The sequence below is a fragment of the Tetranychus urticae genome, chromosome 1, assembly GCF_039701765.1.
Source record: "Tetranychus urticae isolate SD_2017Ah chromosome 1, NJAU_TeUrti_SD_1.0, whole genome shotgun sequence".
In the NCBI taxonomy this organism is placed as follows: domain Eukaryota; kingdom Metazoa; phylum Arthropoda; class Arachnida; order Trombidiformes; family Tetranychidae; genus Tetranychus; species Tetranychus urticae.
The window spans coordinates 24,967,919-24,983,877 of record NC_142958.1 but is presented as its reverse complement, the minus strand read 5'-3'; the positions used below and the strand labels follow the sequence as shown (position 1 = coordinate 24,983,877).

The 15,959-nt window shown below is 31.7% G+C and overlaps 4 protein-coding genes and 1 non-coding gene across 6 annotated transcripts; 3 read left to right on the top strand and 2 right to left on the bottom strand.

Moving 5' to 3' along the window:
• Positions 1-300: 300 nt before the first annotated feature.
• LOC107368635 (nicotinate-nucleotide pyrophosphorylase [carboxylating]) lies at positions 301-1,176 on the bottom strand. Its single transcript, XM_015936503.3, has one exon. The coding sequence runs from the start codon at positions 1,174-1,176 to the stop codon at positions 301-303; it is 876 nt and encodes a 291-aa protein (XP_015791989.2).
• Positions 1,177-2,360: 1,184 nt separating this feature from the next.
• Ada3 (transcriptional adaptor 3) lies at positions 2,361-5,170 on the top strand. Of its 2 annotated transcripts, none has more exons than XM_015936497.2 (5): positions 2,361-2,814; positions 2,920-3,069; positions 3,421-3,564; positions 3,648-3,868; positions 3,936-5,170. In XM_015936497.2, exons 1-5 carry the CDS (start codon positions 2,533-2,535, stop codon positions 4,489-4,491), a joined length of 1,353 nt encoding a protein of 450 aa, XP_015791983.1. In that variant the 5' UTR covers positions 2,361-2,532; the 3' UTR covers positions 4,492-5,170. The 2 variants fall into 2 exon arrangements, with proteins under 2 accessions (XP_015791983.1, XP_015791982.1); XM_015936496.3 differs by having other exon boundaries at positions 2,917-3,069.
• Positions 5,171-5,563: 393 nt separating this feature from the next.
• On the top strand, positions 5,564-5,755 carry LOC112539550 (U2 spliceosomal RNA). Its single transcript, XR_003083441.1, has one exon. It is a non-coding gene; the product is annotated as a U2 spliceosomal RNA (small nuclear RNA).
• LOC107368617 (armadillo-like helical domain-containing protein 3) lies at positions 5,574-9,232 on the top strand. Its single transcript, XM_015936482.3, has 6 exons — positions 5,574-6,379; positions 6,461-7,238; positions 7,307-7,736; positions 8,013-8,137; positions 8,207-8,636; positions 8,712-9,232. Exons 2-6 carry the CDS (start codon positions 6,573-6,575, stop codon positions 9,089-9,091), a joined length of 2,031 nt encoding a protein of 676 aa, XP_015791968.2. The 5' UTR covers positions 5,574-6,379; positions 6,461-6,572; the 3' UTR covers positions 9,092-9,232.
• Positions 9,233-10,132: 900 nt separating this feature from the next.
• Positions 10,133-12,489, bottom strand: LOC107368456 (uncharacterized). The gene is made up of 6 exons (XM_015936275.3): positions 12,041-12,489; positions 11,753-11,927; positions 11,475-11,656; positions 11,133-11,211; positions 10,880-11,006; positions 10,133-10,629 (listed from the first exon to the last, which is right to left on the bottom strand). The coding sequence occupies exons 1-6, from the start codon at positions 12,050-12,052 to the stop codon at positions 10,467-10,469; spliced, it is 738 nt and encodes a 245-aa protein (XP_015791761.1). The 5' UTR covers positions 12,053-12,489; the 3' UTR covers positions 10,133-10,466.
• Between the last annotated feature and the right edge of the window lie 3,470 nt (positions 12,490-15,959).

The window sequence follows — 15,959 nt, the reverse complement described above, 5'->3', positions numbered from 1 at the left end:
AAAACATTTAGATAACAATTTTTTTATAAAATAAATATGTACTTTAACTGGTTTAATGGCAAGTTCAATTCTTTCTGATCCCATACAAAAATTATATGAATTGAAAAATTAACATCTAATACTGGACAAATTGCAGTGGACCAATAATATTTGGATTAAAAATCTATGGATAACTAATTACAGAAAAATCAATTTAATCAAATTCTAATCTCAATTTAAATCCAATCATGTGTGTGTGCTTCAAGTGAATATCTAATCAATTAACCTTCACCTAAACTGTAGCCACAGATGCTTTTGCTTTTACGAGTCTTTGAATTTTTCAAATTTCATTGAGAAATCAATTGTTGAATATCCTTGAACCAATGACCCCATGGAAATGACATCGACGTTACAGTAAACGTAATCTTCAATGTTATCTTCGTTTATGCCTCCAGAAACTTCAACTAGAATGTTGGGATGATTGTTTTTAATCCAATCGGCTGATTGTTTTACTGCTTCAGGTTTGAAATTGTCCAACATGATTATATCAACACCCAAATGTGCTACTTTCTTAACTTCGTCCAAATTTCGACATTCAACTTCTATTTTACTGGAAAATCCACAGCAACGGCGAACTGATTCAATGTATTGAGGCAATGAATTTCCAACGATATCTATGTGGTTGTCTTTTATCATAACCATAGAGCTCAAATCATATCGATGGGTTAGAGCACCAGACACTAATAGTCCATACTTTTCAACTATTCTGAAACCAGGAGTTGTTTTTCGGGTTCCAGCAAGGGCTACTTTATCATCAATCGATTGAACTATTTCTTTGATACGATTGGCTTGCGTTGAAACACCGGAGCATCGAGACAAAATATTTAAGACAGTCCTTTCCACCAAAAGTAGATTGCTTGTTTGACCAGTTAAGGTGGCGATTTTAACTACGTGTTTTGGAGATCCATTGACAATATCACCTTCTTCGACGAGCCATTCAATAGTCAAATTAAGTTGATCACAAATTGCTTGAATAAAGGGTTTTCCTGCTAGAACAGCTTGTGCTTTACAGAAAATATTGAAAACACTGGTTCTTGTACCATTTATGATTGGATGGAAGTCAAAATTTGGACAGTCTTCTTTTATCCATTGGCAAGCGAGTTCTTTCAAAATTATTGGGTTTATTAATTGCTCCATGTTAAAACCAAATCACAATAAATATTCTTAAACACTCAACTTAGGAAAATACAAAAAGTGAGGTTACTTTACTCTGGGAAAATGTATTTAAACTAAATTAGAAGTATTAGAATTAGAATATCGTACAAGTTATCTTTTGTTCACATTCAAAACAAGTGCAAAACAAAATGAGAGCAACAAAACTCAAAACGATATCAAAACTCACATGGCTTACAAAGATAACAATGAAAATAATTCTCCACCTAACAGGTGCCTTGGATACCCAACTTGTTGGTATCTCCAGCAACCGCTATATTTACCTGTAACCAGTTACTTATCTACTAATTTTCCCTATCAAATTGAAAAAATAAACCGTTAAAAATAAGACAATTAAATGTCATGAAATTTCAAGAGTACAATGAAATACGCGAATTAATATTTGGCCTAATAATTAAAATTGAAATAATTATTGAAGAGCAAAAGTAAAAATAATGAATTTCCCGTCAGAAATGGTCAGAAAAGATGAGTAGCCAATAAATGAAACAATCAACCTTATTGAGATTAAACAAGCATGGAAAGACCATAATGATTCAATGCTTAACAGGTGATGGAAACTACAGATTGTTACATATGAAGATCCCCAAGATAATAGCACTCAGACCAGGAAATATTGAATGGAACCTCAATACCAAGAAATGCATTTATCGATTACAAGTCGAAACTGGTGAAATTTTAGATAGGAATATTCCAGTCTAGCTTCGAATGACGTGGTAATTCATTTGAAACTGTGTTAACTATAATTATACCATCGAATGTCAAAGGTCAAGCTATTTCTCTTGCTGCCTTCTTCGTGATCATTAATCATTGAAAATAAATACCATTTACTAATTCTCATTTAAGCTCAATGTTGATTATTTCGTTGCTTGTTAACCATCTGGTAAACCAAACCTGGTTTTTCAAACCAAGACAAAGAAATTAGGTTTTATTAGATAGTTGAAGATTAATACATTAAATTGATCAGTTAATTAGTACTTATGCACTAATCTTAATGTCATTATACTCATGAACTCTAGTTTAATAAATGCTGGAATAATTCATCAACAACGTTTTTTGTTGCAATAGAATATTTGAAAATCGCGCCAATCAATTTTAAAAGGATTTTGTTGGGTTGTTTGTTGGATGTTGAAAAGCTTTCTCTAAGCTTGTGTTTTTGTTCAAGATTTGTATTTTGAGTTTTTTGTTATTTCTTTTAGTTTCAAATGAATTGAATTCTCAACATACACTGTTTTTAAATAATTGTTTATCATAAGGTTTGTGTGAACCTTAAGCTTGTCCTATGGTTGTTTGATTTATTTATTTTGGTGATAATTCTTACCGATGAAGGGTAAAGGTAAAAAGGAAAGAGACTCCGAAGATGAGTGCCCATTGTTATTCATCGACTTCAAGTCGATTGATTTTAAAGACTGTCCTCGTTTATCTTCTATTTTGAACCGAAAAGATGAAAAAAATATTGGATTGAAAGATCTTGATTGTCTACAATTGGAACTAGAGTCTTTATTAACTTCGGTTATCTCGAGAAAAAACCAACTTGAGAATGAAATGGAATCTCTGGTCAATTGGCATGATGCTAAAACAAAGGATAAAAAGTTGAATGTTAAGGTAATTATTAACTAATGCAAAACATATTGTTTATGTTTAGTACCCTTTCTATTTTTGACTGTCTATGCAAGCTAATTTACTTTCATCTTTCTTTTTTTTCAGCAGTCCGAAGCATCAGGAAAACGAAGTAATCAATTGGATGCCAGTACAAGTAAAAAATTCAAGGAATCTCACTCCACAAATCATTCAGCTCCTCATGGATCGAATAATAATAGTGGAAAATCTCAAGGATCAATAAGGTCCAAAAGTAAAGATGTAAGATTCTAAAAGTCTTTATTATTTTGATGTCAAGTTTCCTATCTTTCATATCTAGTATGCCCATATCTTGTGTTTGAGTTTCAAACTTTACAAACACTTGAAATCATGAAAATTGTTTGAGTTTATAAAAGTCCCAATGACCCAAGTCTACTGTCAAATCTCGCAAATAATCATAGTTTATTTAGGTCTCTTGATAAATAAACCTTACCCTTATCTACGTCATTTAACTATTGACGAATGGTAATTCTGTAAACAGCTTTTATTAGCATAACTTTACTTATATTCTGTATTACAAGCTTTGACTTTTGGAATTTACTAAGTTTTTTGCTTTATTTTTCTTAATTACAGGTGAAAACACAAGACGTACCTGATTCATTTAATGATCCGTTGGCAATTGCTTCTAACTCAACTCCAATTAGGAATGATCTCCCTGAGAAATTCTGGAAATTTGTCGAACCCTATTGTGCCCCCGTTAAACCTGAGGATATTAAGGTACTTGGTTTGTCTATTAAATTGAGAGTTATACATAGATCTCTATTGCTAATCTTTTTCTTCCTTTTTCTTTTACAATTTAGTATCTTGAAGAGATTCTAAAGCAATGTGAAGTTGATGATGATCTTTTAAAAATCCCTACAATTGGTAAAAACAATCATACATCGTGTAAATTGGATGACTCATGGGAAAGTAAAACCGATTCTTCTAAAAGTAATACTGCTCTCGAAAAGAAGAAAGGTCTAAGTCCGTACAATAGTGCAACGCCAGGTGAAAAATGCTCAAAGAAAACCAAAGATTCTAGGTAATATTCATCATTGACTTTGTATTGTTTTTTGTTACTCATTGTTTTCTTTCTCATTTCATATTAGAAACGACTCTGACAAGTGTTGCTTCGGAATTTTAACTCAAAGACTTGTATCCTGTCTTATTGAAGAAAATCTTTCTCGAGGAGAAGGATTAGACACAGACCTCGAATTAAATGAAAAAATATCCAATGCAAGCAATATAAACCTACTCAAGTCGCTCAATTTTGGCAATACAAATGGTTTGGAGAAGCGTTTAAAAAAGGAACTCGAAGAGCAAGGACTTTTGGATCCAGAAGATGGTGAAATAGCTGATGGTTTAGACGAAGAATCGGATGAGATTTTAGCTGAAATGATTAAATGTCAAAATGAATTGAAAATCATTTCAGCCAAAAACCAGGCAACAATAAAGTATCTCTTAGAGATGGCAAAGAAGGATGTTACCAAACAAGAATGGGAAACAAAATTGAAGGCTGCTGATACTGAAGTCATGGAAGCTTACAAAAAAATTTTAAGCGCTAAACAGAAAAAGCGAATTCCTACCAAAAAAGAGAAAGAGGCTGCTACAAAAGCGTTAAAAGATAGAGAAGCGATTTTGAAAGAAATTGATTCAATCAAATGATCGGAAATTCAAATTGCCGAATATTTTCACTTCTTTTCTTCACATTTATTTATCTAGTACAAACATGGACAAATCCATTGAGAGATTATGTTCAATTTTCCTCTCTTTTTACAGAAAAGGTACTTTGGTACAATTTGGTCGGGTGCAATCATAATCAAGACGCAAACCTATCCCAGTGAACTTGAACTTATTTTCCCGGTTTCTCTATCAGCAAATCGACCAAGTCACAGAGGATTATTTATCTGAGAGTAAAACTGGATCCCATTTATTATCTTTGATTAACCAACACTGCCATTATCATAGCCAATTTTGTCATATTCTTCCACCTCACAAATTCATCTTTTTTTCATCTCTCACATCTTTCATATATAAATATTTATATACATATTACCTTATTCCTTGTTTAATTTATCCTGAATTATGTCAAACATTTTACCTCAACTCTAAAGTTGAAACAAAATTTTTGCCAGCAGTTAAATTCAGTCTAATAATTTTAAAACATTTTTTTATGAGAAACAAATAAGCTATCATCATTATATCTTGTATACTGTCCATCATTCATACTCACCAATGTCACTAGAAAAAAAATTTTCCTCAATTAATTTGGTAAATGCTTAAATTGATTAAATTTTAGCATAATTATAGAAATTTTACTTGAATTAAACGTTTACATTTAGAACTGACTTTATTTCCTATTATTTCATAAAGCCATTTTACAATCTTCTTTATTTACTGAATCATTGTAATGCTAATTTCCAACAATCAATGTTAACCAAGAACAGCAAAATCAGTTACAATGAAAGGTTGAAATAAGTAAACTTTAAACCAACGTGAATCACCTTAGAAACAGACTAATGAACACTAAACATTGGAAGCATGGTAAGTATTCAAAAATTGATTAAATAAAATTTTTGATCAGTAATAAACAAGCAAAAAACCAATAAGTAAATGATTAGCATAAAAAAATAAATAAAAAAAATGCATTAATATAATTAAATGAAGAAAAACAGAAAAACTGGAATTCCTATGGAAAAATATTGGTATATAAAGCTGGGAAAGGAAAGTTAAAGTTATCGCTTCTCGGCCTCCTAGGCTAAGATCAAAGTGTAGTATCTGTTCTTATCAGCTTGATCGCTGGTACCCGGCGCACTCCGCCGGTATGCGATTGAACATATTTTTGTAAACGGATGAGAGTCTGAGCTTGCTTAGACCTTGTCACGGGTTGGCCTGGCATTGCAGTACCGCCAGGATCGGCCCACATTTAAAATCAAAAAGCAGAAGCACCTTAAGTAACATCTCTCAGAGAAACCTCACCTTGTGTGAGACAAGTTTCTCATGATAGATGGCGCTTGTTGATATTCAAAATAACATGAAAGTATTGACCAAATGTTAATGGTAATAAAAATATGTAAAATTATTACATTCATATGGGGTCATAACTTTCATGGAATTGAAATATTGAGAAAATCTTACGAAATTTTCAGCTTACTCAAACGTTTACAGAATTATTCATCTTGGTTCATCATTTATCATTTGAATCATAAGCTAGAATCATCTGTTGTGAGTCTACATTGGCTGAAATGTTAGAATACCATCTTCAACTAGAGTTGCCTCTTGCATATTGTATTATAAGAGTTTCCCTACTTAAATGTGTGATATAATTATTGCTAAAATTATTCTGGGTTTAATTTAGATTTATATTTCTGTTTAACCATTTTTATAAGCTTTACCCTCGTGCTTGCCATATCCTTTTGTCTTATCTTTTTAATTTGCCTCATCTCAAGTCATCATCTGTTTCCTTTCACTTGTGTTGCCATTTGCATTAGATGTCACGTATTTCTGGATTGATTTTCTCACAATTAAATTGATTCTATTTTGTGACAACAAGGTAAGCATTTACATCAACTATCAAATTTATATTATCAAGCTTCAATTATCTAGTAATATTTTATTTCTTTGTGCGTCTTAGGTTGAAAAAAGGTGTTTACCAGGTGGTTTGCTGTTCAAATCATCAGCACTGAGCTGGATTGAGGATCGATAGGTGATAATTTTCCAGTATTTGGGACTGTGTATTCAGCAAAATGACTCCGCCATCAATTTCTCGGACAGTAAAGAAAAGAGATTTAAAGGAAAAGATTGTGTCTATTTATGAGAATCTTTTAAAACATCAAGCTAAATCTAATTTGGTAGTGGATTTGGTGAATAATGAGGCCTACTGGGATGAATTTTTTCTGTTACGAGCTAATCCAAAAGCCATGATTGATTTGTTGGTTGAATTGAATTACGAAGAGCTGATCGAATCTAAGAATCTGATAAACCTTTTGTTTACACAATCAGCAATCACTCTAAACTGTGATAATTACATTAGAATAGCCAATGCTTTGGTTACATTATTAACTTTGTCTAGGACCATATTAGGATCAACCAAAATAAAGGTTGAAAATCAACTGGATATATTGATTGGTAAAAGTGATTTAGAGATTAAAATAAACCTCGTATCGAGTAAATTATACACACTTCTAGTAGAGGATAATCCACAATCCATTAAATTGCTTGTCCTCAAATTGTATATCACATTTTTAACCGGTTACGATGATATCAAGAGCAATCCATTTGCGGAAAATTTCATGTCGGATAAACTTTTCGATGCCTTTATGTCGATTCTGGCCTCTCCAGCTGCTCGTCAAGCTTACGGTTATCAAACTCTACTTCTCATCACAATTCTAATTAATCATCGTAAAAATAAGGTTCGCAGATGAAAATATTTCAAGTCAACTTCTGTAAATCTAATCCTATTGCTGCTTTTTTATTTCAGGTTGTTAATCCATTCACCGTTAGACTTTCAATTGTGGACAATGAAGTCGTTCTCAATGGGTACGCTCAAGTCATATCTCACTCTTTCATCGAATTCATCAAAAAATTTTACGATAAGAAGGAAGAAAATACAAACACAGGTCTGCTGTCCAGCTTGACATCAATGGTTGGTAATATGTTTGTTCCAGAAGAAGAGGCAGTCGAGGACATTGGACTTGAACCTGATGATGGTATTTTAATGGGATATTACGGAATTGTACATTTAAATCGTAATTTTATTACTCAATTGGCACATATCTCAGCTGAGTGTTATGGCGACAGCGGATCATCGAACCTTTCAAATAATAGTTCAACCAATGAGCTAAGCATACCTTCAAATCTTCTTGTGATATTTTTTGAATTTTGCTCTATTGTAATGTTACAAACAAAAGGTAACTATCATAATATAGTCGAAGAAAATGAGTTTGATCAAAACAAAAACATCTTGACAAGTCAATACATTTGGTTATAAGATGAAATCGTGAATATTTTAATACTTCATCTGATCGTCATCATTAAAAATAAATCTTTAGGGTCGATTGTTTATAGTTTCATCTTGTTCCCAAACGTATCGACTTGTCAAGATGCACAAAGATATTTTTGTTTTGATCAAGCTCGATTTGTTTATTGTCTTATTCTAATATTTAATCATTTCTTTTTTTGCTTAGATGAGGAAAATTTCGATACTTCAAGATTATGTCTATTAATTTTAACTTGTATATCAGAGGATCAATGTGCCAATGCTATCATGCATGATCTCAATATTGTATACAAAGTGAATTTACATCGTTTGGTGAGTTTTTAATTTTATCTGCGTCTTTAAGATTTGAAAACTAATTCAAATTTGTTTTAATATTTACAGCCAATGAGACATCGAAAAGTAGCCGATGAAGGAAACAAGCTATCTCGACCATTAGCTTATTCAGTTCTAGACTTGATGGTGGAATTTATATCGACACATTTAAGGAAAAATTTTCTTTGTGAATTATACACTCTTTGTATTGGTGTTATTCATAGACTGCTTTGTTATCAGAAGAAGTGCAAAATACGTTTCAATTACAGTTGGCGTAATCTTTGGTATTCATTGGTCAATTTGCTCAAATTTTTGGTAAACCATGAAGCAGAATTGATTAAGAAATTTAGTATTCTCCGTTTGGCTAATCAGATTGTTAACATTTTCAATCTTTTCATCACTTTTGGTGATACTTTTCTTCCATCACTTCAATCATATGATGACCTGCATTATGAAATTATCCGAATGCATAATGTTTTCGATAATCTCTATTCTGTCGGTAAGCTAATTTAATGATTGTTTAACCAATTTTTAAGATAAATCTTGACTTTACATTATTCTCTTATTCTCACAGCTATCAAGTATTCATCAATGGAAGGATCATCGCCATGTAAAAATCACGCAACAAGACTGGCCAGTTCTCTTATTAATATCAAAGCCATAATTAACCATTTTAATTCAAAAATTGAAGCATGGAGCATTGCTAATCAAGTTGCTTCATTAACGGAAGATCAAGTTCTTGAAGTGGTTCGCAATAATTACGATTCACTGACTCTTATCTTACAAGATGGACTTGATCAGTATGAAAATTATGCATCTGATAAAGTGTGTGAGATCACCTTTTTCAGCCAAATGATTAAGAAAGTAATCATGAAATCGAGAGCGAACCAATTAGACTTTACTGTGCAAGATCAACAGACTTTAATGCAAGATATATTAACTTTAAATTCATGACAATCAACATTTACGGTGGTAAATGAATCAGCATTAACAACTCATCTTGAATTAATGCATTCAATTTGTTGTCTGGCTCCGCAATAATTCATTGTAATAACTATTAATGTAAAATTTAAATTAAATTAACTCAGTGAAAAAGTGTTATACAATATTTTCATTACAATTGTTAGGTAGCACAAGAAAATTACTGATATCATTTATGATTATTTGTATTACAATCAGAAATAGATTTGCCCAATCTTTTAACATCAACCCATAAAACTAATTTACTGAAATTGCCTGAATATCTCAATATCATGTCCTTGCTCCTAATTAGTATTGTATAATTGTCAACCGGAAAATTTAATCGCTGTTGCCATAAAAAGAAACAATCTAACCATTAATAATATCGAAAATCTCTTTAATTGTGATTATTATGACTCTAAAACTCAACATTAACATTGATTGAATTCCACATTTTCCGATTGTTCAGCTAATTTCGATTTTCTTTTCCAATTTCAAATTGATTGAAATATAAATGGTGGAGATTCGCGGAAAAATCAATACATCACTACAATACAATCAATATAACAATCATTGCCACAATTGGTTAAATTTTCATTAACAAATGATTATCCAAACAAATCAATTCATCCATAACAACCTTAACCCAAGAGCTGGATTTTAATCAATTAGCTTGACTGGAGGAAATTATAGTCAATCAAAATAATTTGGTTCTACCAGACAATTAAATCAAATTGGCCATAAAAGTAGCCCATGAACTTGATTAATTATCGAGTCCTATTGTTGGTTGGCTTTTTTGTCAATATTTAAATTAATACTTGACAGATCAACCAATTGATGATTAGTGGAAGTAAATTAAGAACTAATTTGGTTATAATGAAGAAATGAAATTATTGCAAATGATGTTAACCTTTACTGTTGATTTTAGGTTCACAAGGGTGTTAATTGTATCTCGGTTAATGATCATGTCAGTTGGAGGAAGATAGTTACTAATTACTGCTGATTTTATGATTACAAATTAGTTAAACAACTGTATTCAGTTGATATGAAATTTAATGAATGATGACGAAGCCCAAATTAAATCATATAAAGAGATAATAATCTTGATGTTACAAAAAAACGACAAATAAAAAGGTCTTTACATGGCTTGGTCCTAGTAATGAAAGAGTTGATTTTAGAGTTAGCTTTTTTTGTTGGTCTGATATATTGATATTTAATGAATATGAAGGTTTATTGGCCAGGCTTGTAAAAATATTTTAAATGTGTTGAGATGATGAATCGATTGAGGATTTGATCAAAATATGGATCAACCAAACTTGAAGGAACCTTTGATCAACTCATCATTTTGTTTGTTCAAATCAGTCGATTTCTAATAGTATTTAGATGATTGAGGCTCAGATTTTGGGGCATCCGAATAGGTTCGTAAGGGTTGCTCATGAGATGCTTCATATGAAATTGGTGCTTCATAATTTGATTGCCCATGATATCCTCCTCTGTAATGGTGGTATGGTGCAACTTGTGGTTTGGGTAAGCTTTAGAAAGGGAAAAAGATATTAGAATATGTTCAATTTCAAGTAAATCGTATAATCAAAGGAAAAGATCAAGAAAATTCAAGGGAATCACAATTTTATCTAAAATAATACAATATCGACATGAAACCTAATTTTAACAAGTCAACCGACTGGTGAACTCCCAAGCTATACAAGTTACCAGGTTAAGACAACTTCACCTAAAAACTCAATATGTAATGAGAATCGAACATTAATTTTATAATTTCATTACCTTTTATAATTGTGTCCGTGATTACCATAGGACTCAGAATTGTGACCATATTTGCCATGTCCATGTTTGCCATATTTATCATGAACTCCATAATTATCCTTCTTGTAGTCTCCGTGGGAAGCAAGATCTAACAATGATTAAACAAGAATGGGATTCACAATTAAAGTCAATTGTTTCTCGTTTATTGTTCAAGTTTTTTTGGAAAATTTATGATGGAATTGGTTTTGTTTTAAAAGTTTAATGTCTAACTTACCATGTTGACCATGTTCATCATGATGTCCGTGGTGACCAGATTGAGTTGCATGATCAGATCCATGTTTATTGGTTGAATACTGTCGAGTTGAAAAGTGTAAAAGTGTTAAAGGAAACAAATGAATAATTAATTTATTATACCATTATTCATTGTCATTTCAACATTAGTTGTTGAGTGACCATCAATCTTTTTGTTTCATTTTCTTGGCCAACATCATTAACTGTCAACAACTTGATTGTCTCTCAGATCATATTTGACCTCAATATGTTTGAACTTCAAACCAACTAAATTCAAGACTAGAGATCAGATCACTCAGAATGTGACAAATGAAAATTGACTTGCCTCTTTATCATAAGCGTAATGTTTCTCATATCCATAACCGCGATTTCTTGAATAAAGGCCAAAACCATGATTTCGCTTGTAAGCATCACTTTGAGCTCCATCAGCCTTACTCAAACCATAGTTAGAGTATTTTTTCAACCCATGAGACCCTGAGTTGTGGTCACCATACTTATCATGAGTACCTGTTTCCATAAATTAAAAGCAAATATCCAAATTGAAGCATGAAAAAAGAGTCAATTTAAGCACATAAAACACATGCAAAAGGCGATTAAACTAACCGTAATCATCGTGTCCATGAGCTCCATAAGATGAATCATGTTTTCCGTAAGATCCATGAGATTGTCCATATTCTGGTGGCGGTAATGGGTAGCGCGACGAGTACGCTGTTTCAAGTGACTTAAGATCTTTAGCCTCGGTAAAGGTTAAGACTAAAAGTAAAGCAAAACCAATGATCTGAAAATAAAATATTTGGTTACTGGTTGCTGTACTTGACGATTTTTAAGGCAAATGTTAATGTCAAATATTCACTTATATCAAAGGAATCATAATTGTTTAATGAAACTTACCGATGAATGCATTTCGGAACCAATTAAGTTGTACGATTTGGACTATTAAACACCTAGAAAACGCTGGAAATCACGACAACACAAACAGTAAACTCCAAGTTATAGGTGGAGAGATAATTCAATAAATTAAACTTATTTGATTGTGAATTGCAATCAGAACAACAATGAAAGGTGAATGTTGACAGTATCAAGAAGGACAATAATCAATCCTGTGCTTCAGTCACATATGACAACGACGATGAAAATGATAAAATAATGAAAAATAAAATGAAGCGAAGATCTGGTCAACAAAATATCGCCAGCAACTGAAGGAAAAAGTTGATGGACACTCCTCTACTTGAACCTTTAATCGAGAAACAATGCGACTTACATCCTCAATGGTAGATGTTTTATTTCACTAATTAATTGCGCTTTCCTCAGACCTCGTATCTTACTTTCACTCTCACACTAATTTGCTAATTTACCTTTTTTTCATCGCTTTTCAACTCATCAACTAATGATGTCCGAAACTGGTTCATTCACAAATTTGCGACCTCATTGTCTTGACGAACTTTGATACATCAACTGACTGTTCATGTTAATACATAATGTAACAACATAATTTAATTTTTCCGTCATTTTTATTCCTTTCAATTTACCTTTTACTGTCCAAACGTGAAATAACTGAAAAGAGTTAAACATTGTTATTGTTATTAATTTTTGTCCATTTAATTTATCCTAATCCTTGGAGCATTGTTTTCATTCTGAATGATGACCATTCTTCCTGCCGTTATTTACCTTTGCTCTCATTATCCTCAACATATAACCTTTATCATTATGCTAATTGTTCATCTTCTCTCACCTCCAATGCAATCATCAACGGCTAGTCTCAACAATAACTCAAGCTCACATCTTCATCATCAATTGATCCAAATTAACACGTAAATCATTTAACGTTGTTTATATGGTCAGCCAACCGTGGTTTACAATCTTACACGTAAATCCGACTTGATTGATTAATTTCATTCCTTTTTATTCACATCTTGATTGCTGCTTGACCATTAACTTTAAATTCATGAGAAACGGAAGAAAGGTAAAAGGAAGTTATCATGTTAACCCATTCTGAATCTCTGTTCACACGAAACTTCTGAAAGGACTATGGAAAAGCATTAAGCAAGTTTGACTTTAGAGTTGAGAGTCAGACACTTTTTTCGATCAATCAATAGTTCTCTTGATTTAGACCATTAAATTTGAGCATAGATATTTCAAGAATGATAGACCTACAATGACCATTCGCTGACTAATCATTAGATTTTACTGTGGGCTATAACATGATGTGACTATGACAAAAATATGTCTATTTTATCGACATTTACAATATAAAATCAATCAGTTTGTTACTCCAAAGACACAATAAACACAATTGTAACATTTGTTATGAACAAATTGAAACAAATGCCCAGAAAGGAGTAAAAATTGATTTCTTTAAAATTATGACTCTTTGGGTTTGTAGGGACATAAAAACTGATTATATTTGTACAATTTAAAAGTTTCGTTGATCAATAGTTTTCGAGGAAATCGAGTTCAAAGTTGAAACTTCGATCGCCTTTTGTACAATTATGGAAGCAGATTTTTTCATGAAACTTATTTTGATGATGTAAATTTTGAGGGTTAACCAGAAAATGAACTTATTTAGAGAGATAGCATTTTCTGGTTTCATATAATAGATCAAGTTCGATTTTTAGTTAAACCGACTTTTTTCTGTGACCGTAAAAGTTAGAGGTCTGAAACTTATAAATCGTCTATAAAAATTGTGGGTTCACATCAAGGATCGAATCGTTTTTTCAATTTGTCAATAGTTCTTCTGATTTTGGCCATTGGCCTTAAAACTTTGAGCCTCGATATTTTGACAATGGTTGCACCTAAAGTCACCATTCTTTGGTTAAAGTTTAGATTTTGTTATGGCTATGATGTATTGAAATACATAATCATCTAAGGTTCTGTGCAAAAAAAGTTATAGCATTTCATTACTTATTTTGCCAGATTTTATACTTGATATATAAAGTTAAATGATTGCTAAACACACAAATCTTTTTGTTAGCAGAGTTTCATTATTGACTGAATAAGCTCAGATTTTCTCAGGTATTCAGTCATATTTTATTATGGCCCATAACAAAATCTAATGTTTGGTCGAAGAATGGTGATTGTAGGTGATACCGTTCTCGAAATATTGAGGCTCAAAGTTTTTAGGTAAATAGTCATGATCTAGAGAACTATTGATAAATGGACTAAAGTATTCGATCCTTGATGTAAACCCACAAATTTTATGGACGATTTATAAGTTTCAGACCTCTAACTTTTACGGTCACAGAAAAAAGTCGGTTTAACTAAAAATCGAACTTGATCTTTTTTACAAAACCAGAAAATGTTATCTTTCTACATAAGTTCATTTTCTGGTTGATCATCAAAAGATACATCAGCAGAATAAGTTTCATGCCAAAATCTTCTTCCATTATTGTACAAAAGGCGATCGAAGTTTTAACTTTGACCTCGATTATCTCGAAAACAATAGATCGGAGGAATTATTTAATGGCACCAACCGACTCAGTTTTTATGTTCTTACAAATCCACAAAGTCTCAGCTCTCAATTCAAATGTTCAATGCTTTTGCAGTACTTTTTTACATTGCATTTTCTGGTTTAACCAGAAAAATGGTTTATTTACCAAGATTTGTGTTAGAATGAGTTTAGTTTGTTGAATAAGTTGTTGCTCGTGCATTTACAGCCCAAATATCATGACCAAAATTCGATAATGGGAATTTATTAATTTGTATTGAATTATTAATTAGTAAAGGATATAATTGGTGAAAGAATTTTGACTTCAGGTGCTACCATTGTCGAAAGATCGAGGCTCAAAACTTTAAGACCAATGGCCAAAATCAGAAGAACTATTGACAAATTGAAAAAACTATTCAATCCTTGATGTGAACTCACAATTTTTATAGACGATTTATAAGTTTCAGACCTCTAACTTTTACGGTCACAGAAAAAAGTCGGTTTAACTAAAAATCGAACTTGATCTATTATACGAAACCAGAAAATGCTATCTCTCTAAATAAGTTCATTTTTTGGTTGATCATCAAAATTCACATCATCAAAATAAGTTTCATGAAAAAATCTGCTTCCATAATTGTACAAAAGGCGATCGAAGTTTTAACTTTGAACTCGATTTCCTCGAAAACTATTGATCAACGAAACTTTTAAATTGTACAAATATAATCAGTTTTTATGTCCCTACAAACCCAAAGAGTCATAATTTTAAAGAAATCAATTTTTACTCCTTTCTGGGCATTTGTTTCAATTTGTTCATAACAAATGTTACAATTGTGTTTATTGTGTCTTTGGAGTAACAAACTGATTGATTTTATATTGTAAATGTTTATAAAGTAGACTATTTTTGTAACAGTCATATTATGTTATAGCCCAAAGTAAAATCTAATGATTAGTTAAAGAATGGTCATTGTAGGTCTATCATTCTTGAAATATCGAGACCCGAAGTTTTAGCTCTATTCTCAAACCAAGAAACGCATTTATAAATCGGAAAAAAGTGATCGATCGCAATTTCAAATTTGATCACAATTCTTCAATAGCTGACGACCAGACAAATTTCTTAACAGCTCTAGTTGACTAAGTTTTATGCCCCCACAAACCCACAAAGTACCAGCTCTCAACTCTAAAGTCAAAGCTCATTTCTCAGTCCTTTCTCATTAACCTACAACCAAGACTGAAAGGACATAGAGTTAAATGATCAACAGACAATCTGGAATGAATAATTTCACTGAAAAAATCAATCTCAGAAAATTTAAATACTGATATATTTTTGAACCAGAAAATTGTGAGGCTCAAAGGAAACCTTCCTGTAAACATTTGTTTTGTTTTTCA